The sequence below is a fragment of the Phytophthora sojae genome (assembly GCF_000149755.1).
Source record: "Phytophthora sojae unplaced genomic scaffold PHYSOscaffold_4, whole genome shotgun sequence".
NCBI classification, from domain to species: Eukaryota; Oomycota; class Peronosporomycetes; order Peronosporales; family Peronosporaceae; genus Phytophthora; species Phytophthora sojae.
In genome coordinates, this window is record NW_009258118.1 from 1,268,310 (window position 1) to 1,295,604 (window position 27,295).

A 27,295-nucleotide genomic window follows, 5' to 3' on the forward strand; every position below is an offset into this window, starting at 1 on the left:
TCGGCGCCTTCTTCTGCCTCTTCGCCTTCGGTTTGGGTGCGGCAGACGCATGAGTAGACCTAGGGCCCCTCTTCTTCCCTGCCACTGCATCCGACGCTAGAGCCCACACATGCGCTCGTCGCTGAGTTGGCTTCCTTGGCGCCGGCGCCGACGCCCGAGACTGCGCGTCCGCAAGCTCGCTGATCTGCGAGAGCACGTTCAGCTGCGATGCGGGCGACAGCAGCAGCTCTCTGCGTGGTGCGTGCGGAGTTGAATCTGCTAGCACTACACGTAATGTATTAGGATCCGCACAGGCTTGGCGCACGAATGGCAGTGATGCACTGAAGCTCGTCCGCCGTACATGGTTCCGGAAGCGGCGCCGAGCTCTGGGAAGCGCTGGAACTCGCCGTCGTCGACTGCCGTGTCTCGGGTCCCTGCACTGCCGACGGTTGCGTCCACAGACACGGGGACAGGGGCGAGTCCTCGCCCAGCACCGTCTCGGCGTCGCTGCTGTTGCACTCGCTGGCCGGCATCGTCAATTGATCCGCTCAAGTTGAAGCCACCCATACTAAATACGAATCGTACTTAGTGGTGTGTGTATGCGCGCCGGATCACTCCAACACAGCGGCAGCGGCACAATCGCATCGGCGCCATGGAGCTGCGCTTCCGGGGCAAGAAGGGCGCGGAGAGCGCGGACGCCGTCGCGTTCTGGTAGGTGGCGGGATGCGGAGAGAGTTAGGTAGGGCGTGCGCATGCGTGGCGGCTCAGCGTACTGATCTGTTCTCTTGCGGCGGCCGTGGCAGGCTCTGCGAGGGGCTGAAGAAGCGCCGCGTGCAGGGCAAGAAGACGCAGACGCTGACGGCGGCGGCGCCCGAGTGGGAGCTGGCGCGCGTGCTGGAGGACGCGGAGCTGCACTTCATGAACGAGTCCACGGGCCTCGTGGTGCCCCGCGACGAGGAGATGGGCAAGTTCATCTCGGACCGAGACGTGGTGCGCCTGTGCACGACGAAGGAGCTGGGCGCGCTGCTGCAGAAGTTCGCGACGCGCGACCAGGAGGTGGCGGCGGAGATGATGAACCCCAAGGCGGCGACGCCCATCGAAGCGGCGCTGTGAGTGTGATCGCGTGGCTGTTGATAGCGGCGTTGCAGCTGCTGACGATTAAATCCTTTTTGTTGCTTGTTGCCTTGTGTTGCTGTTCTGACGCTTGCAGCTCGCGCCTCAAGAAGATCAGCGTCACGAACCCGACGTTGAAGAAGCTCCAGAAGACGTTCGACGACCACACGAGCCCTCACTCGGCGACTGCGATCAGTGAGGCCGACGCACTGGACCAATCTCCCGAGGTAGATCCGATATTCGAGAGCGGGGAGCTCGAAGAGATCACGGAGGACGCTGCGAACCGCCCCAAGACGTGCGATATGTGCGAGGTGTCATGGCCTGACGACGCGGCGGGAAGCATGTATCGCTGGACGAAGCTGGGGATCATTACGCACCAAGGCTGCGCGCAATTTACTGCTGATGTATTGGCGCAGCACCCTGAGATCACGACTCGCGACGAGTTCCTCAGCATGTCCAAGACGCCAGTGTCGAGCCTGAACAAGCCTGGCACCTTCCACGTCACGGTGCATCGCGCGATGGAGTTGCCCGGAACGCAATTAATTGGAAAGCAGGCGCCCTATGCAAAGCTGTCGCTACTTCCTTGGAAGGAGCCCATGCAAACCAAGTCTGTTGAGAACGGCGGCCGCAATCCGGTCTGGATCAACGCGCACGACAATGAAATGCAGTTCTCACACATGTACAACAGCACCATCACTCCTATCCCGCTGCTGGAGGTCGAAGTGTATAACTACAATTACCTGGCGGATGACCAAGTGGCTTGCACCCTGGTGGATATGAGTCCTCTGCTTCGGTACCCGAATATTCAGGCCAAGAGATGGTTTACGCTGTCGTCTCGAGCTCTGCTCACACAGAGCACTGGCCAGCCCAAAATCATGCTTGGGATCAAGTTTGTCCCGACTGAAGGAGAGATCAGTACGACCAACGCGCACAAGTTCCGCGTCCACCAGCTGAAATCCATCGGTCTCGCGATACCAGTTTGTGCAGTCTGTACGTACGCAGGCTTTCAAATGTGCTTGGCAACCGTTTGACTAGTTTGTACGGTGGGCTTATTTTTCTCGTATGTATCGATTGTGTTTTAGGTGATCGATCCATCATGAATGCGCTGAAGAGTATATGGGGCTATCGGTGTGAATTGTGTGGAATCGATGTACACAAGGGCTGCATGATGAAGGCAACAATTCAGTGCGAATGTGTTGCACAAGAATTGCTGAGCGCTGGTCAGGAGGAAAAAGAACACGGGGGTACAAATTTTCGTGTGCTAAATGACGGTGTGTTGCGCCCGGCGGGGGTACTATATGTGCGTTTTCGGGGCTTGCACTTGTGCACAAAGCATTGCCGAGACGATTTTCACGCGAAAAATATTTTTGAAGGGGATACGTACTGTCGGCTGAAGTTTGATGGAATCGTACACGAGACCAGTCCGGTACTTAAGAGTGCCGACCCAATGTACATGGAGAACTTGTGCTTCAAGGTCCGCCATCCGAACTCGACGTTCTGCATTGATGTGATTGACTTCAACTCGGATCAGTGCATCGCGCAATTGAACGTGTCACTGTTCCAACTTCTCCAGCGTGAAGCAGACAAGTTCATTCGCACAAACCCGCTGCTGAAAAGCTTACGCGACCCTCTTCGCCATTTGAGCCTCAACAATGAGACGAACCAAGCTGCGATCAACGATTCGTGGGCTGCTCTACCGATTTTAAGTGATCAAGACCACTACACGCTGTCACCGTCGCCAGGGTCTAAGCCTCAACCCGGAGAGAAGCTTGGCTATGCGATGATCGATTTGGACTACGTGGAACACAAAGAAGATTTGCTTCGCGTGCGCGTGGACAACGACTCATCCCTTCTCGAGCGTGAGGACAAAGAGTTCTCCGTGGAATCTTTGCGGATAACAATCGAGCGATTTGGTCGCGCGGTAAAGATCTTCCAAGGAATTGATGCCGAGTATGCCAGTGTGATCTCTTGGAAGAACAAGAAGAAATCTGCTGTATGCTTCGCCATATTCGTGTACGGCTGTGTATTCGCTGATTTAGAGTACGCTCTGTCGTACATCTTCGGGGGAATTCTTGTGTACATGCTCTATCGGCTGCATATTCGGCTGGAAGGGGCTTTTGTCGCCCGTTGGATCGGCTACGAGGAATACGAGCTGGAGCAAGAGGAACAGCAGAAACTGTACCGGCCGCTTGCAGACTTGCACGTCGCGGTCCACGAAGCCTCTCTCTCCAATGAAACGGATAGTATGCTCATCGAGTCGCAGTCGCGTATGAAGGATGTATCGTCCTCGAAGCTTGGTTTCTATGTTCGAATCAAGTATCGCCCCAACGACAAGGAGTCTGAAGCAGGTGATTTGGTTCTCAACCCTTCTGGATACGACGAAACTACTGTCGCTTGGACGGGTGTGGTGGCGAAAAGCAAGAAACCAAATTGGCGCAAAACTTCTTTGCCATTGGCAGGTACAATGCCGTCCGCAAAGCTTCGAAAGGCGCTTCCGTTCAGAAACTTCAGTGTGTCGTGGCGTCATGACCCCAGGACATGTACTTGCGACCAGTGTGTTGCCTATCAGCGGAGCTTGAACGGAGAAGGAGAAAAAGGTGCAGATAAGGCGACGCTTAGTTGCGGTGTTGATCACCACGCATACTATTTCCCCATCCCACAAGCATCTCGGAAAAACTTTTCTGGCCGTGACGATTTGGTGCCGTGGTCTTCATTCCCTGGTCTACTTCAGTTTGATTTGTGTATTTCGCTCACTGGTGAAGCAAAGGAGACGCCAGATTTGATTGCTGCGACGGCAACGATCCCGCTCCGGAAACTTTTAAAGCGAGGCGATAACTCGGGTGAGATGTTTCTTCCGCTGTCTTCGTTTTCTACCCCAAGTGCCGACAAAGACTCTGCATCTTATCGCTCTAAAAGCACCGAGGCGAAAGATGGCGACTATCTGCTCGTTAGAGTTGAACTTCGAATTCCAGAGCAAAGCAACATGTCATCGAATGACAAGCTGCTGCAAAGTGAAACCTGCGAAACGCAAGAGCTGAGGCCAGCTCAGGTGGTCACGACGCGGAAAAAGAGGCCTGTAAGCCACGTGGAGCGCAATTTTTCCGAGTTTGTGTGCGAGAGTATGGTTGAGAAGGAGAAATCAAAGATCATTGGCGCGAATCTCTTCGACGCTTTCTGGAAAGTGAAGGACACTGTCAGGCAGCTTCAAAATGAGATTGGGCGTGCATGTGGTGCATTGGCCTGTGCTGAGAATCTCCTGAACTGGACGCACCCGTGGAAAACTGCAACCGCTTTCGTTGCCATCGCGATGATGACGCTAGTGTTCTCGGTCGTCCGAGGCCGCTGGGCAATCCTCATATTTGGTGTGACGGAATTCGGTGCTGCGTTCGTGGATGATGCTCCGACGAGCAAGCGCGTCAGAAAGATCCTCTGGAATTACCTGTCTTCTCTTCCAACGGACCAGGACCTCATCGATCTGTACGAACCCGAGCGTGCGGTATACATGAAAAAGCGCAAGACGCAACAAGAACAGGACGAGGAAGTTGGTGTCCGCCTTCGCTATCACGCACTGTGGATCGGCACTGTTTCGTCAAAAGCTGCAGGCGAACGCAATCTCAAGGTCTGTTTCATTGCAGCGTCATCATCTTGTCTATCACCGCTGATCTGGTTGCACTCACCATTTTCGTGCTGATTTGGTTTGTAGAACTTATTTGTGGTGTACCGCCCCTATCGTTTCCTGCTGTGGAAGAGTGAGGATGATGCCGAGGAGGGATCCCCACCGCAGCTGCGGTTGCTGGTAGGTGCTTGATACGATGAAACTTTTGATCACTGCTTTGAAGTGCTTATGCGATCTAATTTGTGTGATTGGTATGCGCGTAGTTTGACAAGCCGCAGGCCATCACCGACAAAAGCGATGAAAAGGTGTTTGCATTCTGTGTGGAAGGGGTGAACGGCAGTGGGAGTGAAGGTGAGACCACGAGCAGTTGATATTTAAATTTTCTTCACGCTAACGGTGCCATGTGTGCAGAAACCCGCGTGTTCACCTTGGGCTCGCTGGAGGCGAAAAATGCCCTCCTAGACATTGTCCGTCAGAGCTGTCGGCTGTAGTTCCCAACTCACTGATATGGGGATAGATGGATTAGCCCCCGTGCTTTCAATCACTGCTTCTGACCGCAAGAGCTTCCAGCTTGTCTGTAACTCCGTCGATGAGCTCAGTGATGCCGTCTAGTTGTCTTCTCGCGGACACTAGCTTGTCATCAATCTGCGTTATAACCTTTTGCACGATTTGTCTCCTGCCGGTTCTGAAGACAACAGCAGCACGCAGACGGTCTGAAGATGCAGCGTGTTGCAGTATCCGCTCGTCGTTTTCTGCAGTCCCCCAGTCGGCTATCGTTTCTATCAAAATACTGCGCAGCCACTCCAATGCATCGCACAACGCAGTTCGCTCGGACAGCTCAGCGGCAGCTTCGCTTTGCTCTTCATCTGGTACCGGGTCCGCGAGGCCAGCGAGGAAGCTGGGAGGGAACAGCTCGTCCAATGAGCTCTGACGGTCGATTCGGACCACTCTCTTCATGAACCGCAGCTTCCTCCCCCGAGGCCCCGCCCGGTCCTTCCCGATCTCCACATCCACATAGTCCCATTCGTTGTCGGGGAGCGCGAACCCGTAGTCAAGCAGCAGCTGGAAGTTGGAGCGGCGTCCGTACGAGTTGAAGACCTCGGCGCCTTGGGCGAAGCTTGTGGCGCCCGACGGATAGAGGCGAAAGAGGCCGTTGTCGTTCACGTCGAAGTCGTACTTGGTGGCGACGTTGGTGTGGTTGAGGCAGTCGGCGAAGGGCACAAGCGCCGTCCAGGGCAGCCTCCGCCCGAACGTGCGCGCCTGGATTGTCTTCCACGCGAACTTGAACCTGTCGAAGGTGTAGAGCGCCTCGGGAAACTCGCCCGGGTACTTGGTCTGCAGTCGGACCATCACACGGCGGTAGTACACGTCGATCTCTGACGTGCGTCTCGCCGCCGCGTCCACGAGTCGCTCGTCGTGCAGCTCCCCGAGCTCGGCCTGGGTCCAATCCTGCACGCTCTCGGGGTACGGCAGGACGGCGAGGTACGGGTGGAAGAAGGAGCGGTCTGCGAGCAGCAGCTCGCGCACGAGGAAAAGCGCCAGCACGGGGTCGTCGCGCGTGAATACGTCGCGGTTGTCCTGGAACACGCGCCCGAGCTGCGGGTCCCGCCAGCACAAGTCCTCCGAGATGAGCAGCCGCCGCGGGATGCAGAGCATGGGCTCACCCGAGGCGACGGCGGCGGCGGCCACGGTGCCGCGCAGGCCGTTGGGCGACGTGACCGGCCACTGCAGCTTCGGGAACGTCGCGCCGTTGTCGCGCAGCCACTGCAGGAAGCGCTGCTCGGCGGCGGCGGCGGCGGCGGCGGACGTCATGATGCACAGTAAGTGCCGCTCAAGTCGGTTGCGGCCGAACCCTAGCTGCCACACAAAACCTGCCCCCCCTGGACCCTAATCGAATTTGAATTAGGGCGGGAATGCTGTTCCGCGAGCTGCGCTTCTACCTGTCGCGCGCGCTGTCGGCCGAGGACAAGGAGGAGCTCGAGCGGCTCATCCGGCAGAATGGGGGCATCGTGTCGGCCACGCCGGCGGGCGCCACGCAGCTCGTGGACTGCGATAAACTGGACGCCAGGCAGCCCGAGTGGATCTCCGCCGACTTCATCAAGGAGTCGGTGGCGTTCCGGGCGCTGCAGGACCCGGCCAAGTACTCGGGGGCGGTCTTCACGGTGCAGCAGGAGCGCAGAGGGTCCAGCAGACTCGTGCGAGTGCGTGTGCGGTACTCGAACGAGGAGGACGCCAGGCTGCTGCACTTCGCCAAGCAGCAACGCTGGAAGGCCACCGAGTCGCTCGCACTGAGCGTCTGGCAGCAGGCGGAGAGCGAGCGCGTGACGACCCACACAGCGCACAGCATGCACGAGCGTTTCAGGAAGCACTTGCAGATGACGACGCCCATGGAGCAGCGGGCAATCATGGCCAGAGCAGCGGTAGGGCGACCGCATTTTGCTTTGCAGGGTTGAAGTGCAGTTGTTTTTTATACTGATGGAGCTATTGGTGGGCTGCAGGCGACAACACGAGCAAGACTGCTGGAGCGAGACGCAGAGGTGGAAGAGATAGATGATGATGAAGACCAGAAGAAGGAGGAGGAGGAGGAGGAAGAGGAGCAACAACAGCAGCAGGAGGTAGTGGAGCCGACGCCTCGAGCACTTGCAAGTCCGAGCCCCACTGGGTTTCGGAACGTCGCGACGCCCGAGTCAACCCCATCCCGGGCTTCAAGGTCGACACCACGTTCTACGACTCGCCAAAGTGTTGCAACCTCGGAGCAGGCTACGATTGAGAGCCAGCTGAGAGAGGTCGGGGAAGAGAAGCTCAGCGGACGTGCGCGCTCGCGCAAGCCCAAGTCTCCGCTCAGGCTTTCACAGAGGCTTCAACCGAGCGAAAGAGTTCAATTGAGCTCGAGCAGCGAACAGAATTCTAGCGGGAACGTTGCTTCTCCAGCTCCTACTGCTGCAGCAGCTCCTCTATCAACACCGACGGCAGCCCCACCCACTCCTGCCAGCCCACCGGAGGTTCCAAGCAATCAGGCAGCTCAGTCTTCGCCAGCACCTTCAGCTGGATCATCAAGCTCGTTGCCATCTACACGTAGTAACCAGAACGCTGGCAGAACCCAGCAGAAGCGCAAGCGGAGAAATTCGAGCTCTGGGTCTACAAGCAGCCAGGGGTCAAGGTCATCGCGCCAAGAAGTGGAAGGAAGCAATGCTGAAAGCATTGAAAGTAAAAACAGCGGCAGTAATGGGATTTTTTCCGCAGTGTGTGGGCCCAGCATCTCGGAGATCCAAGCAAAAGGAGACTGCTGCAAAGGTTCTTTGGACCTCCTGCGAAACCTGCGCCTCAATCCCAAACAAGCACAGCGGAATCTGCGACCGGCAGTGATCCCAATGAGGCTGCTGGGTCTGGTGAATCTCAAGTGAGTGAGGTGCTCGACGAGCGTATGGACGAACTGGAACAAGAGAAGATGGAGCAAGCAACGGATGAAGACACAGACGACATCATTTGTCACCTTCAGATGGAGAGTCATCAAGATCTGCATACTGTGGTCCACGCCCTGTACTACTGCAGCGGAGATGTCGAGATGGCAAGATCCTTCCTCAAGGGCGTTTCACCTCCAAGCATGTGGTCCCCCGAGGACGATCTTTTGCTTGTTGACTTGCTGGCCGATGAGAGCACCTGTCGTGCCGCTGTTGGAGCGGCTGTGACCCGTGGAGACTTCAGCTCGATGCAAGTGGCACGTGACACGGATGCAATTTTGAAACGAGTGCAGTTTCTTCGGTGATGATCTCGCGATTGCGCGAGCTAATATATGGTACGTGCACTCTTCTGCTGTGCATGGCGTTCGTCCAGTTTTGTCGTCGTCTTCGTCTTCTGGTTCTTGGATGAGTTCATACAGGTGTGCGGCTTCCCTCCGTTGCACTCTCCGTGGTCGACGAAGAGTCTGCTCCAGCATGCGCACGATTTCGCCCCTCCAGCCAAAGGTAAAGCCACTCGTACGTGGTCAACCCACGGAACGCTATGTAGAGGTGGAAGGTGCCGAGCACGATGAGGAAGAACAGCTCGAGCAGGGACAGGATCGACAGTGCGCACAGTAACACGGCTCGAGCGTTCTTACCTTTTACTTCGTCGTCTTGCCCCGGAGCAAGGAAGCGCGAGATGGCGTAGCCCGTGACAACCTGCTGGGTCAGCAGCAACAGGATCGAGCACGAGAGCAGACCAACGAACAGCGGGTAGTTGCGCGTGCCGATGCACGTGTTCAGGTAGATGCAGTGGTGGTCGTATCCCGGGATGCACTTGTTGCATCTACCGCAATGCCTGGTGTCGTAGGTGAGCGCCATGCGGCCACAGACGCTGCAGGTGACGACAACTGGATGCGACGTCAGCATGACAGGACTCGCCTTGATCGCTGGAGCTGTGACGACGTGCACACCTGCAGCAATTGGCGCTGCAACTCGAGTGTCCTCATCTGCCGCTCTCGACTGTTTCGGATGTGTCGCCTGGTGTCTTGGCTGTCCCGGATCGAAGCGCGAGATCTGCACAGCCACACGTAATGAGCCACCACAGGAGCAAGGTCAACAGGGGATCACACGTACGATGACAAACAGCAGAGTCGTGATGGCCAGCTGGACGCTGTAGAGCGGCACGACGGTGCGTTGCATGAGTCCTGGCAGCTCCTGCACGCTGAAGCCGTAGAAAACCACCGCCGAGAGCAGGCCGATGCCCACCACCTGCAGGAGCACTCACCCGTCAGAAGCCCACCCCCAAAGTCGAAAAGCTTCAGCTCGCTGACCGCTCGAACGCACCGCAATCTGCGACGGGTGGAGTGGAGCCTCGCAGCCATGGCGACGCGGGGCTCCAGGCGCCATCATCGAGCACCACCGGCGTCTGCTCGCCTCTTGTTCAATGCCGCGCTTCAATCGTACTTAGAGGAAAGCTGTAGACTGGATGACCAAGCGGATCGGGGACGACGAGGCTCTGGAGGAGCGATCCCCGACCGGCAGCGACATGCTGATGCGCGCGGCCAAGACGACGCTGTCCCGCGCCAACTCGCTCTTCAGCAGGACGCAGACGCCGTGCTACCTGCCGCCGAGCATCGCGGGCAACTTGCCCCACTTGACGCCAGGTTCGGAGCACTCGAAACAGCAGCAGTTGTTGCTTGAGGAATTTTGTGCTGATGCAGACGTTGATGGTGTGCAGACAACTGCAGCAAGGTCGGGGACTTGACTGCGCAGGTGGTGGACTACGCCGACATGTACGCCATGGCTTGGCAACTAGGGAGGACGGGCTGGCTTGGGGTGGGCTAATTGCTTAGCGGGGTGTTTGATACTGCAGCTCGGGCTTGGTGAAGCTGGTGTCGAATAAGCAGCGGCCCTTCCGAGAGTTCTTGAATGTGACCGACTGCGAGCTCGTGCTCTCCGCTAGGGACTACATCAGTCACTCGGTGCGTGATGCCGGGGTTCATCTGTCCTTGTATTTGGCTAGATTCACTGATGTTGAGGTATTCAGAATCCGCCGAGCTCCAAGGCGACGGGCTTCATGATCGAGACGAGCGGCGGGCGACGCACCGTTTCCGTCGAGGATTTCATGCAAGCGACCGAGTTGCTGCAGCCAGAGCTGGTTGTGCCGCTAGCTGACGAGATTCCGGTTGAAAAGGGTCGGAACCGCCACCGCGCAGCTGTCCAGACCTCCTTGGACTGGTTGGACGCCTGCCAGGCTCTCAATACTTCGGGCACGCCCATGTGCGGAGTGGTTGTTGGCGGCAACGACCAGACGTTGCGGCGGATGAGTGCTGGTGAAACCTGCAAGCGCGACATCCAGGCCATCCTGCTCAGCGGTCTGGGGGCTTGTAGCGATAAGGCGGAGCGCTTGGAGCTGATCGACGCCATCGTGAGCGAGGTCACCCCGGCGTCACTTCCCCGCATCGTCACTGGGATCGGGCACCCGCTCGACGTGCTGGACACCGTCAATCGCGGCATCGACGCTTTCGTGTCGCCCTACCCTGCCACCGTCACGAAGGCGGGGTCTGCGCTCATCTTTTGGATCAGCGACGACGAAGACGCAGGCAGTGCAAGCGACCGCAACGCTGAGCGCGAGCGCTCGGGCGGAGTGCTGCACTTGCGCGAGAAGCGATTCGCGACGGACTTTGGTCCGCTCATGGCTGGGTGCGACTGCTTCGCCTGCCAGAAGTACACGAGGGCGTACATCCACCACCTGCTGAACGTCCGCGAGATGCTGGGCGACATTTTGCTGTACCTGCACAACCTGCAGCACTACTACCGCTTCTTCCGCGAGATCAGGACGTCGATCAACACCGAACGCTTCGAGGCCTACCACGCTGAATTCGCGAGCAGATTCGAGGAGAAGGCCTCGACTGCACCGCCGCTTATTATCCCTGCGGCGATAGAGGAACGCAAGCGCAAAGTGGATGCGGACAAGGCTGCTGTGAAGGAGACCAAAGCCAAAGTAGCAGCAGCACAACACGAAGCCGCAGTTTTGAAGCGCGCGCGGCCGTGAAAGTGTAAGCCGATGTATTCAGGAACTTAAATCGCTGAGCATGCAATTTCATTGGCTTGTCGGCTTCAACCTCTACACAATATTGTGTAATTGCGGCTCTTCATGGCGAAGATACGGCTAACCAGAACCGTTGATCACATAGCGATCTTTTCTCTTTTTTTGATTGGCATGAAGCGTGTCAAAGTCTGTCATTTCGGATTCGGTAGAACTCAAGCACCAGAGGGAGAAGAGTTGGCAGCTTTTGAGCACTTGAGCCAGGCATGAGGCGATTCCTTGTGTGGGCGGCAGTGCTGGCAACCGCGCTGCTGGTCTCGGCAACTGACACCGCTGCTGCGAAGCCCATTGCGAGGAAGAGAGACTCGAAGCCTCGCGGCTGGGTGCTGGCTGGCGACCTGGCCGACAACGAGGAGCTCGTGGGGCAACGAAACTCGGGTGGCTACCTGCGAGGGTCGGAAACGGCGGCGACGTTGGCCTACACCGACAAGACAAGCGCGTCGACGGCCGAGAAGGCTAGTCCTTCGTACACTGCCAAGGCAAACCCACCATCGAGTGCTTCATACGGCGAGAAGACGGTAGCTGGGGCAACGACGACGGCTTCGCCGATCACCACGTCAACGGGTGCAGTGAAACAAGGTTTTGGGGTATCAAGCGTTATCGTTCCCTGGGGCAGCGTAACGGCCAAGGCATCGGCCTATTCCAACACGGAAGCACCAACGCCAGCGCCGCAACGGACTGACAATACTGGTGGAGGCCTGCATGGTGGTGGCGTAAAGGTTGACAACCCGACAGCACCGACGAGTGCCGAGAAGGCTACTGCCTGGTACAATACCAAGACGGAGGAGCCATCTACCGCTCCGCTGAGGACTCCATTACCACCAACCGCTCCGTCTAGTGAGAAGGCGAGCACTTCGCCATACTCGGCGACGGATACATTGAAGCAAGGCGAAGTTGTGTCAAGCGTTATCGTTCCCTGGGGGAGTGTGACTTCCAACAGCAAAGGGTCAACACCAACCGAACGAATCGAGGAAAATGGAGAAGGTGGTGCGTATGGTGCCCGTGTGAAGGTTCACGATGCTATTCCAGCGACGGACAGCAAGGGCGAAGCGAAGCAAAGCGACTCCAATGTGCACGAGAGTCCGGCAGAGGCCAAGACGAGCGACAGCAAGTTTGGTTTCTCACGATGGTCTCCTTCAGTATCCGGAGATGTGGAGAGGACAGCCCCCTCCCTCGGCCCGGATTCAACCTCCACCTCCAGTGACTACACTAGCGCTCCACTCAGTGGAATTTCCAGCGCGGGACTGTATTCGGGCGCAGGAGGAGTAGCGGTGGCTACCAAGACGTCAGAGTACCCTGACACTGATGCGCCTACGTGGAATACGAATTACGGCGGAGACACGGAGAAGGACAAGCATGCGCAGACGACAGACAAGAGCGACTCGACAGCTGACGACCGTGGCTCCGGTCATTCAGCTGCACCAGCTCCTGCTGAGAGCACGATGACGTACAACTCCGAAGTAGACTCTCCTGCTGGTGAGAAGACAAGATTCCACTATAGCGAGAATCCACACACACCATCCGAGCACAACGAAAGAGGAGTAGAGGAACAACTGTCATTCCGAGAGAAGTCGAGTTCTTCAGGTGGTGGTGGTGGGCAACATGAAGGGAGGGTAGAGGAGTTCACCGTTCCTTGGCGAAATGAAGCTCCCGGCTCACCTGGTTATTCCAGAAACCACGCACTTACGTCAGAGGCCAAGAAGCAGTCCGAGGGGACTGAACATGACGCTGCTAAGGAGACGACAAACGGTGAGCCCGCGCACAATAGTCCGGTGTATGATGGGGTGTTTGGGCGTGTCATCCCGTGGAACGACGGAAAACCTCAACTCGTGATCGGCACCGCAATGGAGAAGCCCCCACCGTATCCTGACCACGCGGAGGCTGACGCATACCCAGAGGAGCAGACTGAATCTCGAGACTACGGTCACCTCTTAGGTGATCTCACCCCGTGGAGAGAGAGCCACTCGCTTCTCCAAAGAGAGCTACAGGCAGCGGACAACGAGCAGCCAACCGAGCAACCGGCCCCTGAGGTAACATCCGACGAGCCCCAAGAGGTATCCGCTGACAAGGCTGCGGATCAAACGGATGATAAAACTGGGGATCAGTCTGCAGAGGAAAAGTCGGCGGAGCAACAAGAGGATACGTCGACGGAGCAGCCAGCCAACCAGCCCACGGAGACGTCCTCTGAGCAACCTTCCGAGTATGCAGAAACTGTGGATGATGGTGAAGTGATGAAGACGACAGCCGTTGTGGATGAAAATGTGAGGTGGAACCAAGATGACTGCAATCCCTGCGATGTACCGACCCAGCCACCGACGTCTGCTCCACTTTACCCTCGGAACGACGATGACTACGAACAGCAGCTTCCAAACGTTACCGATGCATACGAATCGTGGGACCACGTCAAGCGTCCGGAACCAGCATCGACGAAGCCTCCCAAGAAGAAGAAGACGCACAAACCTTCCACGCAGCCACCGCCATCAGAAACACCGTACGAGCGGACCCCATCTCCAGAGACGCCGACGGAGCCGCCTCCAGAAACCCCAGCCACGACGACGACAGAGCTGCCAGCAGAGCCGCCGACAGAGCCACCAGAAGAAACCCCAGCACCGACAACAACCGAGTCACCAACTGAAACACCGTATGGGCCGACCAGTACTCCGCAGCCATCCGAACCAGCGACAACTACCCCGCCAACAGAGTCCACACCAGCTCCGACCAAACCAAGTGAGACTACCCCTGCGCCAAGCGAGCCCACGCCAGCGCCAACGAAGCCCGGTGAGGCCACTCCAGCTCCAACGAAGCCTGGTGAAGCGACACCGGCACCGACTAAGGCTTACGACGATTCAAAGCCGACGCCTGTGTCAACCTCCAAGGGAACGTCGACATTTCCGACGGGGACGAAAGCCACCACCTCCAAGACTGCGACGCCTGTTGCCACGACTGGACCTTCAACGCCTGCAGCAACTTCTGTTGATACTTCGACTGGGAACACGGCGTACGGAACGTCCGGCATTACCGGCGGCTCGAACGACAATGTTGTTGGCGCCTCGACCTCAGAGGGAAACACCTCGAGCGGGTCTTCTGATGCGCTGAGTGGCGGAGCCATCGCTGGAATCGTTATCGCGTGCGTCGTGTTCGCCGCCGTCGTCGTGGGTGCCGTGCTCTACCGACAGCGGTCGATCGCGCGGCAACGCGAGGAGAATTTGTTTGCAGATCTCGCTGCTGGTGGCGCTGGACGCGCCCTCGAGACGGACTATGCAGCGATGTAACCAAGACTCAAGGAGTGAGTTGACCCGCCAGTAAAGCAGTTCAGTTTAGCTTGTTGATCAGAACTCGCCGAACAACAAGGTTTTGTATATCTTCCCTTCAGTTATTCTTCCTGATTGTTGTTGTTGCTGCTGCTGCTGCTGCCTCTTCCCGCCTTCATCCTGGAGGGATTCTTGGTGTCTTCAGGCGACAAACGAGATTTCCCCATCGTCTTACTTCTCGCTGGGTCTCTAGGAGCTGTGGAGCCTGACCTCTTCAAGGTGCTGGTGACTCGGGGTCTATTGGCGCCTCTGTCTGCGGGAGGCGTTCGGCTTGGAATCGAAACGGGGGTCTGCTGCTTCAACAGGTAGTCCAAAGTGACCCCGCGGGCTTTGAGGGCCTCCTCGAGGCGGTCGAGCTGCATTCGAGCCTGCGCCAGGTCACGCTCCGCTTTTTCAGCCCGAATCTCCACCGCATCGGCTGCGTCTTCAGCAAGCTGCCGCAGCCGAGTCTCCTGCTCTTGTGTCTCTCGTGTCACAACTTCCGCTCGCTCCGCTTCTTGAGCAGCAGCCGCAGCTGCAACAAGCTTCTCCTTCAACTGGATCACACTGGCCTCCAGCGCCTCCATGCGCCGAGATTCCTGCGATAACTCGCTCTTGTGCTTGCTGACAATGTTACGAAGCCTGTGCTCGAGCTCGTCAACTTTCTCCCGCAGCTCCAGCTTTTCGTCTACGAGTTTGGTGATCTGAGCAACGCTCTCGGCCAGCTTCTGTTTGCTCGCCTCCTCTTCCCGCAAGAAAGCCTGGTCGCGTTGCTCGAGCTTCTTCTGCCACACCTCAGCTACGTCCGCACGATTCTCCTTGGCGTGCTCTAGTTTCTTCTTCAGCTGTGGCAGCAGTGCCAGTTGGCCTTGAAGTTTCTTCGCGTTGCGCGCCAGTTGCTCGTTCTCCTGGAGTGCGCGCTCCATCTCCTCTCTCTTCTCCTTGAGCAGTTTCTGACATTTGCGCTTGGTCTCGTCGACCGCGAGTTTGCTCTTTTTCAGCGCTTCTTGCAAGGTCGCGATTTCTTGGTCCTTCTTCGCTAGGGCAGCAGCCGACTGATCAGTGATAGAAGCGTTCTGTGACTCGATCTCCGAGACTCGCTGCTGAAGCTCGTCCATGGCGGCTTCGATCTCCTTGTTCCGAGCAGTCAGAGTCTGAATCTGCTGCTTCAGCTTGAGCTCCGCAGCCTTGCTGCTGCTCTGCTTTCCGGCCTGGGAGTCGTTCGACCTATTCCGAGCGGACTCGTTGCCACTACTGCCCGCGCTCTTCTGGGCAGCCGCGCGCAGCTCCTCTTTCTCCTGGCGCAGCAAAACGAGCTCCTTCTTCAGCTCGCGGGCCTCCTGTACCGCTCGCTTCATCGTGCTCTCCACCGCTTTGCGGGCTTCAATCTCCGAGCGCAGGCGACACTTGACAAGACGCTGCAGAGGCAGATCAAGAAGAAGAAGAAGAAGAAGCAACGATGACTCCGTTAGCCAGTCTACCTTCAGCATGATGGAGATGCCAAACCAATTCAGCGCCACGACGACTCACCTCGATGTCCTCCTCCTGCTGCTTTCTAGCGTTAGCTGACAATTGCCCCGACATACTTGTCCGTATGCTGCGCTCTCTTCGTGTTCGCTTCTGCTGGCTAAACTGGGTGTGTTCTCATCGCTTTCACCACACAAATGAAATGCTCGGTCGCAGGTAGGCATTGTTGGAGCTCTGAAAATAGTCGACGAAATTGGAGGCATCGGCAGCGTTTTGAGCGTGACAGATATCCTGGCATCTCGTCGCTTGAGAGATCAGATATCGGCCCAGCCTTGATTGAGTCAAAGCTCTGCTGGAGGGAGGATGGCCTTGGATGCACGCATCAAGACGAAGGGTGAGTTTCACGTGAGCACGGATCGGGGGCCACCGCTGGTAGACCTGAGCTTGAGTGTGGGTGACCAGCCTCCGCGACAACTGGGCATCGAGGGAGGTCCGTTTGCTCGGTGCGGTGAATGCATCTTTTTACCGGAAGTCGCTGGTTTGTGACTTGGCGCATCACGGTTCCAGGCAGGGAGTGGTGCTGGTGAGGTGGCAGGCACTGGGGACGAAGTTCGAAGACAAGGTGCGAAAGCCTTTTCATCGGCGGTGGTCTCTACTCGCTCGCAGTTCTTCCGCTGCTTCGATACGGCCCGTCCTGCAGATATCCATCGTAATGTTGAAGTTGAGCTGAGTGTTGGTCGATGACGTTTTGACTGGTCTTGCTCTCGCGCTCGCGCTAGCAGAGCTGGCTGGACGGCAAGCACGTGGTCTTGGGGCAGATGCTGCGCGACGGTCTGCTGGGCTTGGCCGCCTTCGAGGCCGTGGGGCTCCGCGTCGGGCGGCCGATCGCTCCGGGCAGACGCTCCGAATAAATAACTGTATTGCAATTTTTACGGTATTGTTTCATGGCAATAACTTATTTTTACTCCTTTCTAAAACAATAAAGCTATTTTATTACAAATGTTGCTGTAAATACTTTTATACCCATGGGGTTCTTTTGCAACCTGCGTAATTACACATCGCTTCGATTGACTGGTGGTGGACGCGGTGTCCACGAGCTCTAGCTAGCGACCACACTGTTCCCGGGGGCTGCCACGGCTCGCGTTTTGCAGAGTACACTTCTAAACCTACCAAGAAGCCCAAGACCAACCACAACTACCAACTCTACGATGTCGCTCATCAAGTTCTCCAGCAAGAGCATCTGCACCTACTTCTTCAAGGTCGTCGTGGACGAGACCAGCCAGCCCACCGATTATTTCCGCTGTCATATGTGGCACCGTGCGCAAGCAGGCCCGGGGGACGGGCTACAGCAACCTACTCAACCATGTCCGCAAGGAGCACCCCGACTACGCCACCACCATGGCCGCAAGCGCTCGCTCAGGAGCGCTGACGTCCTTCGTGGACTCCAAAAGCCAAACGGTGTACAACTGGCTAGACCTGAGGGTCGAGTGCAACCTCCCCTTCTCGTTTCCTGAGAATGCGACGGTGCGCAAGTCCATTTGCACGGAGACATTCTTGAAGTACATGCGCCTCGTCTGCGGAGAGGTAGAGAAAGACGTGGCCGAAGCTCTTCCTGCCAAGTTTGACATCGTCTTTGACGGGTGCACCTTCAAGTCGGAGCAGTACGTCGGCGTCTTCGCCGTCTTCCCGCACGACAACCGAGCCGAGACTGTGCTGCTCGCCATGGCCCCTATTGTTGACGACGAGGTCAAAGACCATACGGCGGAGAGCCATGTCGCGTTTTTGTCGACCGTTCTCGGCTTTTTCAATCGCACGACTAACGACATCATCTACGTGGTCGGTGACAACTGCTCGACCAACGGCAAGGTGTCGACATTGCTTGGTGTTCCGCTAGTCGGATGCGCCAGTCATCGCCTTAATCTGGCGGTGACTGCGTTCATGGGAAAACATGAGAAGGAGCTGGAAAAACTCCAAATGTTGATGCGTAAGTTGCGCACACTGAATGCTGCTGCGTGGCTTCGGTAAGTTTTGCTTATGTTTTCGCTGTTTTCAGTATTTTTTGTCCTCTGGTTTTGGTATTATATTTTCCGCTAAAACTTCTGTACTTTATTTTTGCAGGAAGTACACCAACCTTCGACCTGACTTACGCCAGGAGACACGCTGATCGTCAACCTTCAAGATGGTGTCTCGGTTCTTCGAGCTGAAAAAGTTTCTGGAGGCTGACGACGACCTGTCTGAGCTGCTGCCGACGCGTCGCGAGATGAAGAAGCTAGAGGCTCTACTAGAGCAGCTCAAAGATTTTGAGAGTGCGTCCAAGATGTTGCAGCACCAGAACGGCGTAACGCTCTTGGACGTTCGCGATATCTTCGACGAACTGATCGCCATCTACCCTACGGTCTCTAACTACCTCGACGCAGACGCGGATATTGTCAAGAACCACGAGTTCGAAGCCGCATGCGTCGCTGCATTGCGCACCGGGGCCGAAGAGATCACTGCGAAGCAGCGCAAGCTGCTTGAGCCGTTTGCAGTTCGTATCGATGCCAGCCAGCCGGACGACTCGCAGACAGCGAAGATGGGCTTTGCGGACCGCGTGATGAAAAAGCGGAAGATCGAGCGCAAGCAGCAGGCGACATTCCCTGCCGTCAAGTTCGTCCCGCCAACCTCGAACTGCGTGGAGAGGTTCTTCAGTCGCGCTAAGCATACGCTCTCGCACCATCGCCACGGGATGCTGCCAGTGAACCTCGGGGCAGTTCTCTTTTTGAAGGAGAATAGGCGCTTTTGGGGCGCCAACACGGTAATGAAGGTAGTTAACTCGACTTCGCAATAAACGGTTTGGAAAGCTGGTATTTTACCAGTATTGACCGCTGACAAACAATAACTTATTGTTATGGATGCAAGCATTTGACGCAGTAATTTATTTGTAGAGCCTACGTCCGTAAATTTGAGACGGTATTATCGGAGGGTCTGGCTCCTGGTGCCCACTTGCCCCCCCCCCCCCCCCCCCCCAATGTTAACACTATGAAATCGGAAATAGTCTAATGGTGGACTTTCGGCCAATCAGGACCTGCCAGCTCAAATGACGGCGTTTCTTTCGCAGCATGCTGGTATGAAGGCCAATGCTTGATGCTAGGCCGCTTCCAACACTTACTTTTAAACTTGCCATGCTGTATCGCCGGTAAATGATACTTGAAAGGTAACCCACAGCGTACCCGCGATTGCTGCGCTGATTGCTCGCTTGCTGGGCACTCCTCGTTCTGCCGCCATGGCCTCGCACGCGCGCCCGGAAGACGACCTCCTGATGGACGACTTCCTGTTCCAGGAGTCGGACCCGTTCGCGCTGCCGCTGCTGGACTTCGACCCGGACGGCGCGCTGCTGACGCCCACCGAGCTGGCCATAAGCCAGACGCTGCCCTTCCCCGACGGAGGAGGAGACGACAGCAGCAGCAGCAGCAGCTTCCAGCCAACGAGCCCCGTGAGCACCGACGACGGCAGCACAGACGCCGAAGTGTCCTCGCCGCTGCCCGCTTTCGCTCAGCACCAGCAGCTGCCGCAGTTTTGCGCCGAGACGGACGTGGCCTCCTCGCCTGCCGCCAAGGTGTCGCTGCTGGGGTCGACGGCGTCGATGCACTCGCCTCTCCCCAGCGATCAGAAGCTGCTGGCCCCCAGGAACAGTAGCAACAACACCAACAACAACAACATTAGCAGCGCGATGACACCCACGAACGCAGCCAAACCCATGCAGCCGAAGCCGATGATGCCGATGCTGGCGCCGACTCCGTTCCCTGGCGTGCTGCCTTACGCCATGCCGGTGGCGTACTTCCCGCCGCTCAATGCCAGCCAGAAGCGACCGTGTCCTCAAGTGCTTCCCGGCGCTACGACGCCCAACGCGGCCACTCCCCCTGCTGCTCTTCCTGCTACGGCGGCTGAGAACGACCCGAACGCCAAGAAGTCCAAGCGCGAGATCCGCCAGATGAAGAACCGCGAGAGCGCCAACAGGAGCCGCCTGCGCCGCAAGGCCCAGCTGACGACCCTCGCGACGGAGGTGACGGAGCTGAAGAAGAAAGAGCAGGAGCTGCAGACGATTATCGCCGGGCTGCGCGCCGAGAACAAGTCGCTGCTGGACCAGAACACGTTCCTGCGGTCGCTGGTGACAAGCTTCAAGCAGGAGCCGTCGGCGTGCCAGCGCAACCATCAGATGGCTGCGTTCGCGTCGCTGCCGCCGCCTGTGGACCAGAATTGCGTCGCCCTGAACATGTTGGAGAGCGGCAAGATGACCAGCGACACGCAGGCCGAGCCCATGGATCTGACCACGACGCGGCCAGGCAAGCGACGTGCTGTGACGTCCACGTTGACCACCGCGAGTATGGCGGTGTGCGCCTCGGTTTTCGGCATTACTGTGTTTGCCGACTACGAGGGCGGAGCGGTGAACTCGGGCACTGTCCGGGGCGTTGGCCGTGTACTCCACGAGGCCCCGACTGTTTGCGGCATGGACGGGTGCTCTACGGACGGCTCGCTGTCTATGGTGGGCTACGTGGTAGCAGCGGTGAGGTCGTGGTGGCAGTTCGTGTCATCATCAGAGCTGGTATTCGGTGTGCTTCTGAACGTGCTTTCATTTATTGCCATCGTCGCGGTGTACCAGCTGTGGCAGTCTCACTCGGTGGGCGAGTGGTCTTGGAAGAACCCGATGCAGTCCAAGTCGGAGCGCCACGGTGTTGTTTGTCGGCAAGCCAAGTTGTCACCAAGCAAAGCTGACTCTGGTGAGGAGAAGAAGAGTAGCGCCGGTGCTCGAGACGTCCGCCTTCGTGACAAACTCCCCCGTGGCAAGAACAGCAGCAAGGAAGCCTTCATGTAGTGGGCCTTCGTGTCCACATTAGTATCAGTGCGTAATTTATTTCGAGGCTATCAACGCTCAATCAATGGATGTACTCATCATATCTTTCGTCATCTCACAGCTCTTAGATGCGAGCCCCCACTCTATACTTTCTTCCCAAAGTTCATCGATCAACATGCACACCACTTCAAACACTGCAAGGTCTGACAGCGCCTTGAGAAATTAATTACTAGTACCGGTAGAAGGACGATCCGCATCTGTCGTCTTGCGTTCTAATGTCCGCGCAAGGAGCGCTAGCGCACGCGTCATGGCTTCCCGCTCACTCGTGCGGGAGGACTTCGTCTGCATGCTTAACACGGCGCGCATCTCCGACTCCTTGCTATCAGGCTCCAGCTCGATGAAGGCGGCCTCAGGGTAAATGCTGCGGATCACCTCTTCCACCTCCTGGACCTCCTTCTCGACCAGGCGGGTCACATCCTCGGCGTACCAGGCTAGGATGAGAGGAAGGTCGTTCTCCAAATCCTTTGTTTCCAGGAACACGGGCTTGTACCTGTTCGTTCAAAGCAAAGCGTAGCATCATCAGTGCCAAATATGGGAGCAGAGTAAACACGTCACAACGCTTACATTCGCAGCAGTTTGGCAGCCAGATATGTTCCGTCAAAATCGACTTCAGCCTGTGTTTAACACAACAACAATGTCAGTGAAACTCGCACGACCAAAGGATAGCTCTGATCTCCCCGTACCTTGTAGCTGAATGTCGATGGACCAACCCACTGGGACTGGACAGCATACACGTTGTCGATGGACGGACGCGCCAGCAACAGCTCCCGAATTCCCTTCTCGATCTCGGGCTCCACGGACTGACCCAATAGAAACTTCTGGTTCAGACGGATGAGCGACACGGCAACGCCGCCGAGAAGCACACCAATAGAGATACTTGCGAGGCTATCCCATAGCGGGTTGCCTGTTATGTGGCTGGCTCCGATACCGCACCCGGCCATGATGACACCCGTGCACGCCGACATGTCCTCCAGCAGCACCGCCATCATGAACGGGTCCTTCGTCCGCTTCACGTGCTGGTAAAACGACATGTTCTTGGGCTTGGACGCCAGCAGGTCCTGCACTGACCGCTTCAGCACCCAGCCGTCGATGCCGAAGGAGGCCGCAAGCACGCACCAGACCTCCCACGACAGGAAGAGCTCCTTCGGGGGGTCCAAAATGGTCTGGATGCCGTGGAAAATCGTCACGCCCGAGCCCAGCCAGAAGATTCCCAGCGCCGAGATGAGCGACCAAAAGTACGCGGCGCGACCGTATCCGTACTGGTGCTTCTTGTCCGGCACGCCCGAGGCCTGCTTCAAGCCCAAGATGAGGACGGCCTGGTTGCCGGTGTCCACGAGCGAGTGGATCGCTTCCGAGAGCATGGCGCTGGAGCCAGTCTTGAGCCACGCCAGCACCTTGAGCGTCGTGATGGCCGTGTTGCCCGCCATGGCCCGGAACACCACGTCGCGCGACGTGGAGCGGTACACCTTGCCCGGGAAGTAGGCCTTGTTGATGTCTGTGCGCGGCTTGGGCGTGGGGTACGTGGGCTCCACGATCTTGGTCAGGAACGGCTCGTCGTCGTCATCGTCGTCGTCGTCACCGGCGATGCCCATAGTTGCGCTCTTGCCGTCTTTCAGCTTCTTGCCGTCCTCTGGCGTCGTGGCCTTGGCGTCGGGCGCAACAGTCGCCAGCCAGCGGAACGACGGCGGCTGCGTCAGCAGCATCGACTCGCGGCTACGCCGCGGCGGCAGCACCGCCGGCAGCGGCGCGCGACGGCGTAGCGGCGCGAGCGACAGCCTGCGCAGACTCTGCGGCTGCCGCAGCGACGGCCGCGTGGCCCGCAGCGCGCGCAGAGAGCCCAGCATCGCCACAGAGCGAATGGTGATGGGTAAGCTGGCCCCAGCTTGGCCGTGGTGTGGTGTGTGTGGCGCACACCACGATACAACACAGATCAAGCGAATGTTACTACAATGGACTCGCGTTAAGAGCACCTTTAACTCTTTCAGTACCGTGGCTGCACAACATTTGCCTAAAGCGCCTTTAAGCCCAACGGCGCCTTTAAGCCAAAAAGAGGGGGTGAATCTGGGGTGCTGCAGTGTACTGGAGCAGATCCCCGCAATTAGAAAACTAGCACCGAGTTGCGGCAACGGGTCCATCCGCTGGAATGCCTGGTGTAGGACCTATTAAGGTAATACCTCCGCAAAATCGCGCAGACCTGCTTCCGCGCAGGTTTGCTTAGATGAGCCCATGACACCCGTCCCACTGCTATCCGTCAATACAAATCCCTTATTATTCTGATCTGTGTAAAGGTTTGCTTCTGTACACAGACTTTGCACAGATTGCTAGGGCGCCCCACGATACAATTGAAAAATCAATATTAAATTTCAGAATATTGAAAGCAGGCGAGGCGCAACATGAGACCGAGAGCGAGCAGCGCGCGACTAGCGGATTACTTCGTGGAGGTCGTCGCGGAGCCAGCGGGTGAGTGCAGCAGACTGCGAGCCGTGCGCGCGTGACTGACGGACTGACCGACGGACTGACTGAGGCGTGGTAATTTGCAGACGCGTCGCAGCAGCAGCAGCGAGGCGAAGACTTCGAGCAGCGCGTCGTGACGCGGATCCCGTCCAGCGACCACGAGGACTTCGCGCTGCCTGACGGGGTGCCGTACGTACGTTGCCAGCTTAGTACCGTGCCCGATTTTGTATTTGGTGTTGGCACACTGACTGGCCCGACTGGTCGTGTGCTGCTGCTGCTGCTGCTGCTGCTGCTGGCAGTTCTGCATCCCGGGGAGCGAGGCGTTTTTCGAGCCGTCGGTGTACGAGCGCAAGCCCACGTTCTTCTCCTTTATTCTGACGGGCGGGGACGGCGCCCATGCCTACGGGTTCGCGCTGCACTTCTTGGAGGAATATTCTACTGCTGGTGCGCTGCGTAAATCCGTGTCTGCAGGGCTCATGGCGATCTAACCGCATTATTGTCGCTGTGTTGCGTGCCTGAAGCTTCGAACTGGAGACCTCGAGTGCTGTGCTTGATTTCGCACCACCCGTTCTTCTCGCTGTTCAAGGAGATCGTTAGGTAAGCGATATATACTGTCTGGTAGTGGCCATTGGCGGGTGTCTGTGTGCTAAGAGTTCGCCCGTCCGTGTTGACTGGGTACATGTAGCTGGATGTACCGAAGCCGGTATCTTAAGAGGGAGCACTCGCTCGTGCAGACCAAGATCGCCTATGCGTGTGAGGATTGCAGCTGGTTTCTCTCTCCAAGACACGCAGCATCTGCGTTGTTATCTGAACAGCGGCTGTTGAGTAGCAGCAAGGGGCCAATAGATCGGATCCGCGCTTCAACCCCGGATTGGAAAGATACTTCTGACGATAACAACAGCGAGGTCCGAGAGCAGTACCATCGCATCCTCCCGCAGCTCCTTCGCGAGGCTTACCGTCCAGCTCAGGGCGATGCACTCGACATACGGATGCATGGGCGCGAGTTCTTCCGCTACCATGTTCAGCGGGGGAAGGCTGCGCATCTGGATGACTACTGCTTTCAGATGCTGTTCCAGTGTTTGAGTCTCAAGAACGTCATTTACATCGTCAACTGCCTGCTTCTGGAGCAGAGGGTGTTGGTTCATTCGAATGTACGAGCGCATATAATCTGTTCGTTGCTTTCGGTTGGGAAGTCTAACAGTTGCTGTTGCTGTGATTGTGAATTTAGCACCAAGGACTTCTTACACCGATCTGCGAAGCGCTTTGCGCGTTGCTGTTTCCATTTAGCTGGAGGCACGTTTTCATCCCGTTTCTACCAGTAAAGCTGATCGAATATCTGCAGGTAGGTGCCGAGTGTTCCATGTATTCAACTTGCTGTTAGAATATTGAGCATACTAATTGATGCTTGGCTGCCTCAATTTGTTTTGCTATACAGGCCCCAGTGCCGTATTTTATTGGTCTCCACACTAGTTCGTTGGCTACACGTGTGGGATCCGAAATGTTTTCTTCATGCGTTGTCGTGCACCTTGACAAGGATAAAGTCGTATCCCCGATTTTTTCGCGAGTCGAAGGCTATCCTGTAGACTTTGTTTTGCCTCGGCTACCCTCCAAAGAGGTTACCGTCCTACTTGCAACGCTGGAAGATGTCATTCCAAGCCCGATCGGCACTTCTCAACCTCGGAATCCTACTTTGGAGTCTCCCCAGACGGAAGCAAACACTGTCAATGAAGTAGAGTTGACGTTTGGTGAAGGCCCGGTAAGTCTCTTTGTCAGCTTCTTGAAGGCGGCGTCATCGAAGTACTGACGCGAATGTATTGACGTGTATTAGCTTGGAATCACCTTCGAGTCGACCCATCTCCGTCTTCTGGCGGCTAGTAACTTCGATCCTGAACGGCAACTCGGTGGATCAGCGGTTGTAAAGGCGCTACCGAGACTTTCGAATGGACTTGCAGGCCCAGCAGAGCGTTCAGGATTGATTTCCGCTGGGAGTTATCTGATTGGTATCAACGGCCAGTCCACGCTGGACTTGACGTTCGAGGAGACCATTGACCACCTGTGCCGAGCCAGCCGCCCCATTCGCCTGCGGTTCCTGAACGCCACGCTCCCTTACGAGAATGCGTGCCATTTCGCTGAGCGTCTTCAAGCGCTATCGCTGGTTTCGGCTCTGCAGACCGTACACGAAAACCAGTTGTTGCCATGGGTGGATACACTGCGTGGCGCTTTTGCTGGCATGTTCGCTAGCATTTTTTGCGACTACCAGCGGTATATTGATGTACACCGTCGAGAAGCGGACACTGTTGATCGCTCGGGCAAACACCACGTGGTACCGACGCCGGAACAGTATGGTCAATTTCGACGCCGTTCGTCAGCACTAGCTTTCTGCGTGGAGTTTGACTGCGAGTCCTTCTGCAGCGCAGTACCAACCAACCAGCGGTTCCTCGGCGAGTTTACACAGACTCAATGCTTCGCCGATTTCATCAACGAGAGCGTAATGGGAACTCGCCCTCGCGATGCGTCCATCTCGATGGAGCTTTTCCAGGAGTGCCTGTACCTTATGCACGAGGCGAGCAACCCGAGGGCTGCTATCAGGCTCCTATTTGAACGGGATGGGTCGCCAATCGAGTCGAAGGTGCTGGATCTGCCCATGAATCAGCCACAAGGTGGTTATTTGGCTACGAAGACGAAAGACTTTGGAGACGCAGACTTCAAGCCCAGCCCCATCGATGTTCGGTCCAGCTTTGAGCACACGGGTGCGAGTTCTGCCGGGGAGGAGCTGCTTCAAGATTCGCCGTATTCATCGTCGCCTCCCTCGCCGCTGGAGGGGAAAACAAACCCAGAGGTGGAGAACCCTGAGGCTGAATCTCTTGATCCGATTGAGACACAAGAGGTGTTCATCGCAAGATGATCGGTGCCTAGATATTATTTACATCGGGACTCCAGCAAACGCACGATATTGTAAATCGCTGCACAGGCTTGTTGCCGAGCCGCTTCTTCTCTTTATCGCACTTATATTTCGACTCGGAACGCACCGGACAACTAGCCACTGCCGCCGCGCAGCATGGGCGACGGGGTGAATCCGGCGCCACCCACCTGTCCGGCGTCCGTAACCACGATGGGGCTGGTTGGGCGGCCCGACGCGGAGCCCACGGCCTCGAAGGCGGCCAAGTGCGGCAGGTCGTCGCGCAGCACCTGCCCAAAGACCACGTGCTTGCCGTCCAGCCAGCTCGGCTAGCGAGTCAAGTCAAACGTCAACCACCAACGCTCCGGCCAACTTCAACATCAGCATGGATGCCTACCGCGCCGAAGCAGATGAAGAACTGCGAGCGGTTACTCGAGTTCTGGTGCGCCATGGACACCGCCCCCACCTGGTGCTGCATGCGGTGGTTAGTTTGCGCCGGGTCGAACGCAACGCATTCCCCCACACGAACCTTGAAGAGGAAGCTCTGCCCCAAGCAAGAGACGCAAGCGAGGTGATATTAGAGGATCGACTAGAGGCCACCGCCGATGGGAAAATTATCGCACCTCGTCTTCGAACGTCGTTCCTAGCGCTGCCACTCCCCCAGCGCCATTCCCGTGTGTGATGTCGCCGCCCTGCATCATGAAGCCTGGGGTGACGCGGTGGAAGCGCGTGTTATTGTACCACAGCGCCTTCACCTTCCCTTTGCCCCTCAGTTCGCCTGCACAAGCAGCAGTCGTAGCTGCTCAGATTGTCGGGAGATAGCAACAAGTGCCAGTAGCCGAGGCACTCACCAGTGCAAAGTAGACGAAAGTTTTCGGTCGTGATAGGTAGCTCCTCATGGAAGAGCTCAATATGCAGTCGTCGCGAAGGCTGGTCACCCACGCCCAAGTCCAGGTATACCAGCGGCGGCCCCCGATCCGCCCCAACGTGGAACTCGTCCTTCGTCTTGATGGGTGCATTCAAGGCCATCCCCC

General features: G+C 57.1%; 14 protein-coding genes across 14 annotated transcripts; 9 read left to right on the top strand and 5 right to left on the bottom strand.

Moving 5' to 3' along the window:
* Positions 1-631: 631 nt before the first annotated feature.
* PHYSODRAFT_503396 (hypothetical protein) lies at positions 632-4,900 on the top strand (the record flags this gene model as incomplete). The annotated part of the gene is made up of 6 exons (XM_009527578.1): positions 632-690; positions 783-1,088; positions 1,190-2,082; positions 2,175-3,932; positions 4,023-4,711; positions 4,796-4,900. The coding sequence occupies 6 exons, from the start codon at positions 632-634 to the stop codon at positions 4,898-4,900; spliced, it is 3,810 nt and encodes a 1,269-aa protein (XP_009525873.1).
* Positions 4,901-5,245: 345 nt separating this feature from the next.
* Positions 5,246-6,520, bottom strand: PHYSODRAFT_251772 (hypothetical protein; the record flags this gene model as incomplete). Its single annotated transcript, XM_009527579.1, has 1 exon — positions 5,246-6,520. One exon carries the CDS (start codon positions 6,518-6,520, stop codon positions 5,246-5,248), a length of 1,275 nt encoding a protein of 424 aa, XP_009525874.1.
* Positions 6,521-6,621: 101 nt separating this feature from the next.
* On the top strand, positions 6,622-8,474 carry PHYSODRAFT_330886 (hypothetical protein; the record flags this gene model as incomplete). Its single annotated transcript, XM_009527580.1, has 4 exons — positions 6,622-7,128; positions 7,207-7,541; positions 7,640-7,783; positions 7,952-8,474. The coding sequence occupies 4 exons, from the start codon at positions 6,622-6,624 to the stop codon at positions 8,472-8,474; spliced, it is 1,509 nt and encodes a 502-aa protein (XP_009525875.1).
* Positions 8,475-8,748: 274 nt separating this feature from the next.
* Positions 8,749-9,569, bottom strand: PHYSODRAFT_544632 (hypothetical protein; the record flags this gene model as incomplete). Its single annotated transcript, XM_009527581.1, has 3 exons — positions 9,496-9,569; positions 9,286-9,420; positions 8,749-9,225 (listed from the first exon to the last, which is right to left on the bottom strand). Coding segments are annotated over exons 1-3 (678 nt in total), but the record flags the coding sequence as incomplete, so codon positions are not given.
* A 134-nt stretch (positions 9,570-9,703) lies between these two features.
* PHYSODRAFT_462492 (hypothetical protein) lies at positions 9,704-11,113 on the top strand (the record flags this gene model as incomplete). The annotated part of the gene is made up of 4 exons (XM_009527582.1): positions 9,704-9,815; positions 9,890-9,944; positions 10,025-10,133; positions 10,199-11,113. Coding segments are annotated over 4 exons (1,191 nt in total), but the record flags the coding sequence as incomplete, so codon positions are not given.
* Positions 11,114-11,466: 353 nt separating this feature from the next.
* PHYSODRAFT_330889 (repeat-containing protein) lies at positions 11,467-14,532 on the top strand (the record flags this gene model as incomplete). Its single annotated transcript, XM_009527583.1, has 1 exon — positions 11,467-14,532. The coding sequence occupies one exon, from the start codon at positions 11,467-11,469 to the stop codon at positions 14,530-14,532; it is 3,066 nt and encodes a 1,021-aa protein (XP_009525878.1).
* A 101-nt stretch (positions 14,533-14,633) lies between these two features.
* PHYSODRAFT_346022 (hypothetical protein) lies at positions 14,634-16,134 on the bottom strand (the record flags this gene model as incomplete). The annotated part of the gene is made up of 2 exons (XM_009527584.1): positions 14,634-15,968; positions 16,081-16,134. The coding sequence occupies 2 exons, from the start codon at positions 16,132-16,134 to the stop codon at positions 14,634-14,636; spliced, it is 1,389 nt and encodes a 462-aa protein (XP_009525879.1).
* Positions 16,135-16,380: 246 nt separating this feature from the next.
* On the top strand, positions 16,381-16,563 carry PHYSODRAFT_498132 (hypothetical protein; the record flags this gene model as incomplete). The annotated part of the gene is made up of 1 exon (XM_009527585.1): positions 16,381-16,563. The coding sequence occupies one exon, from the start codon at positions 16,381-16,383 to the stop codon at positions 16,561-16,563; it is 183 nt and encodes a 60-aa protein (XP_009525880.1).
* Positions 16,564-17,325: 762 nt separating this feature from the next.
* On the top strand, positions 17,326-18,042 carry PHYSODRAFT_503930 (hypothetical protein; the record flags this gene model as incomplete). Its single annotated transcript, XM_009527586.1, has 1 exon — positions 17,326-18,042. A coding segment is annotated over one exon (717 nt), but the record flags the coding sequence as incomplete, so codon positions are not given.
* A 292-nt stretch (positions 18,043-18,334) lies between these two features.
* PHYSODRAFT_503726 (hypothetical protein) lies at positions 18,335-18,844 on the top strand (the record flags this gene model as incomplete). The annotated part of the gene is made up of 2 exons (XM_009527587.1): positions 18,335-18,475; positions 18,581-18,844. The coding sequence occupies 2 exons, from the start codon at positions 18,335-18,337 to the stop codon at positions 18,842-18,844; spliced, it is 405 nt and encodes a 134-aa protein (XP_009525882.1).
* Positions 18,845-20,243: 1,399 nt separating this feature from the next.
* PHYSODRAFT_354523 (hypothetical protein) lies at positions 20,244-20,956 on the top strand. Its single transcript, XM_009527588.1, has one exon. It carries the CDS (start codon positions 20,270-20,272, stop codon positions 20,867-20,869), a length of 600 nt encoding a protein of 199 aa, XP_009525883.1. The 5' UTR covers positions 20,244-20,269; the 3' UTR covers positions 20,870-20,956.
* A 121-nt stretch (positions 20,957-21,077) lies between these two features.
* PHYSODRAFT_351064 (hypothetical protein) lies at positions 21,078-22,752 on the bottom strand (the record flags this gene model as incomplete). Its single annotated transcript, XM_009527589.1, has 4 exons — positions 21,078-21,120; positions 21,153-21,398; positions 21,473-21,522; positions 21,592-22,752. The coding sequence occupies 4 exons, from the start codon at positions 22,750-22,752 to the stop codon at positions 21,078-21,080; spliced, it is 1,500 nt and encodes a 499-aa protein (XP_009525884.1).
* A 570-nt stretch (positions 22,753-23,322) lies between these two features.
* PHYSODRAFT_376914 (hypothetical protein) lies at positions 23,323-24,504 on the top strand (the record flags this gene model as incomplete). The annotated part of the gene is made up of 5 exons (XM_009527590.1): positions 23,323-23,368; positions 23,449-23,555; positions 23,662-23,806; positions 23,884-23,959; positions 24,048-24,504. Coding segments are annotated over 5 exons (831 nt in total), but the record flags the coding sequence as incomplete, so codon positions are not given.
* A 1,894-nt stretch (positions 24,505-26,398) lies between these two features.
* On the bottom strand, positions 26,399-27,290 carry PHYSODRAFT_500748 (hypothetical protein; the record flags this gene model as incomplete). The annotated part of the gene is made up of 4 exons (XM_009527591.1): positions 26,399-26,590; positions 26,659-26,733; positions 26,885-27,039; positions 27,113-27,290. The coding sequence occupies 4 exons, from the start codon at positions 27,288-27,290 to the stop codon at positions 26,399-26,401; spliced, it is 600 nt and encodes a 199-aa protein (XP_009525886.1).
* Positions 27,291-27,295: the final 5 nt, after the last annotated feature.

Bases quoted from the DNA above. Each gene is read 5' to 3' on its own strand.
- PHYSODRAFT_354523 (XM_009527588.1), top strand. From the start codon at position 20,270: ATGTTGGAGAGCGGCAAGATGACCAGCGACACGCAGGCCGAGCCCATG.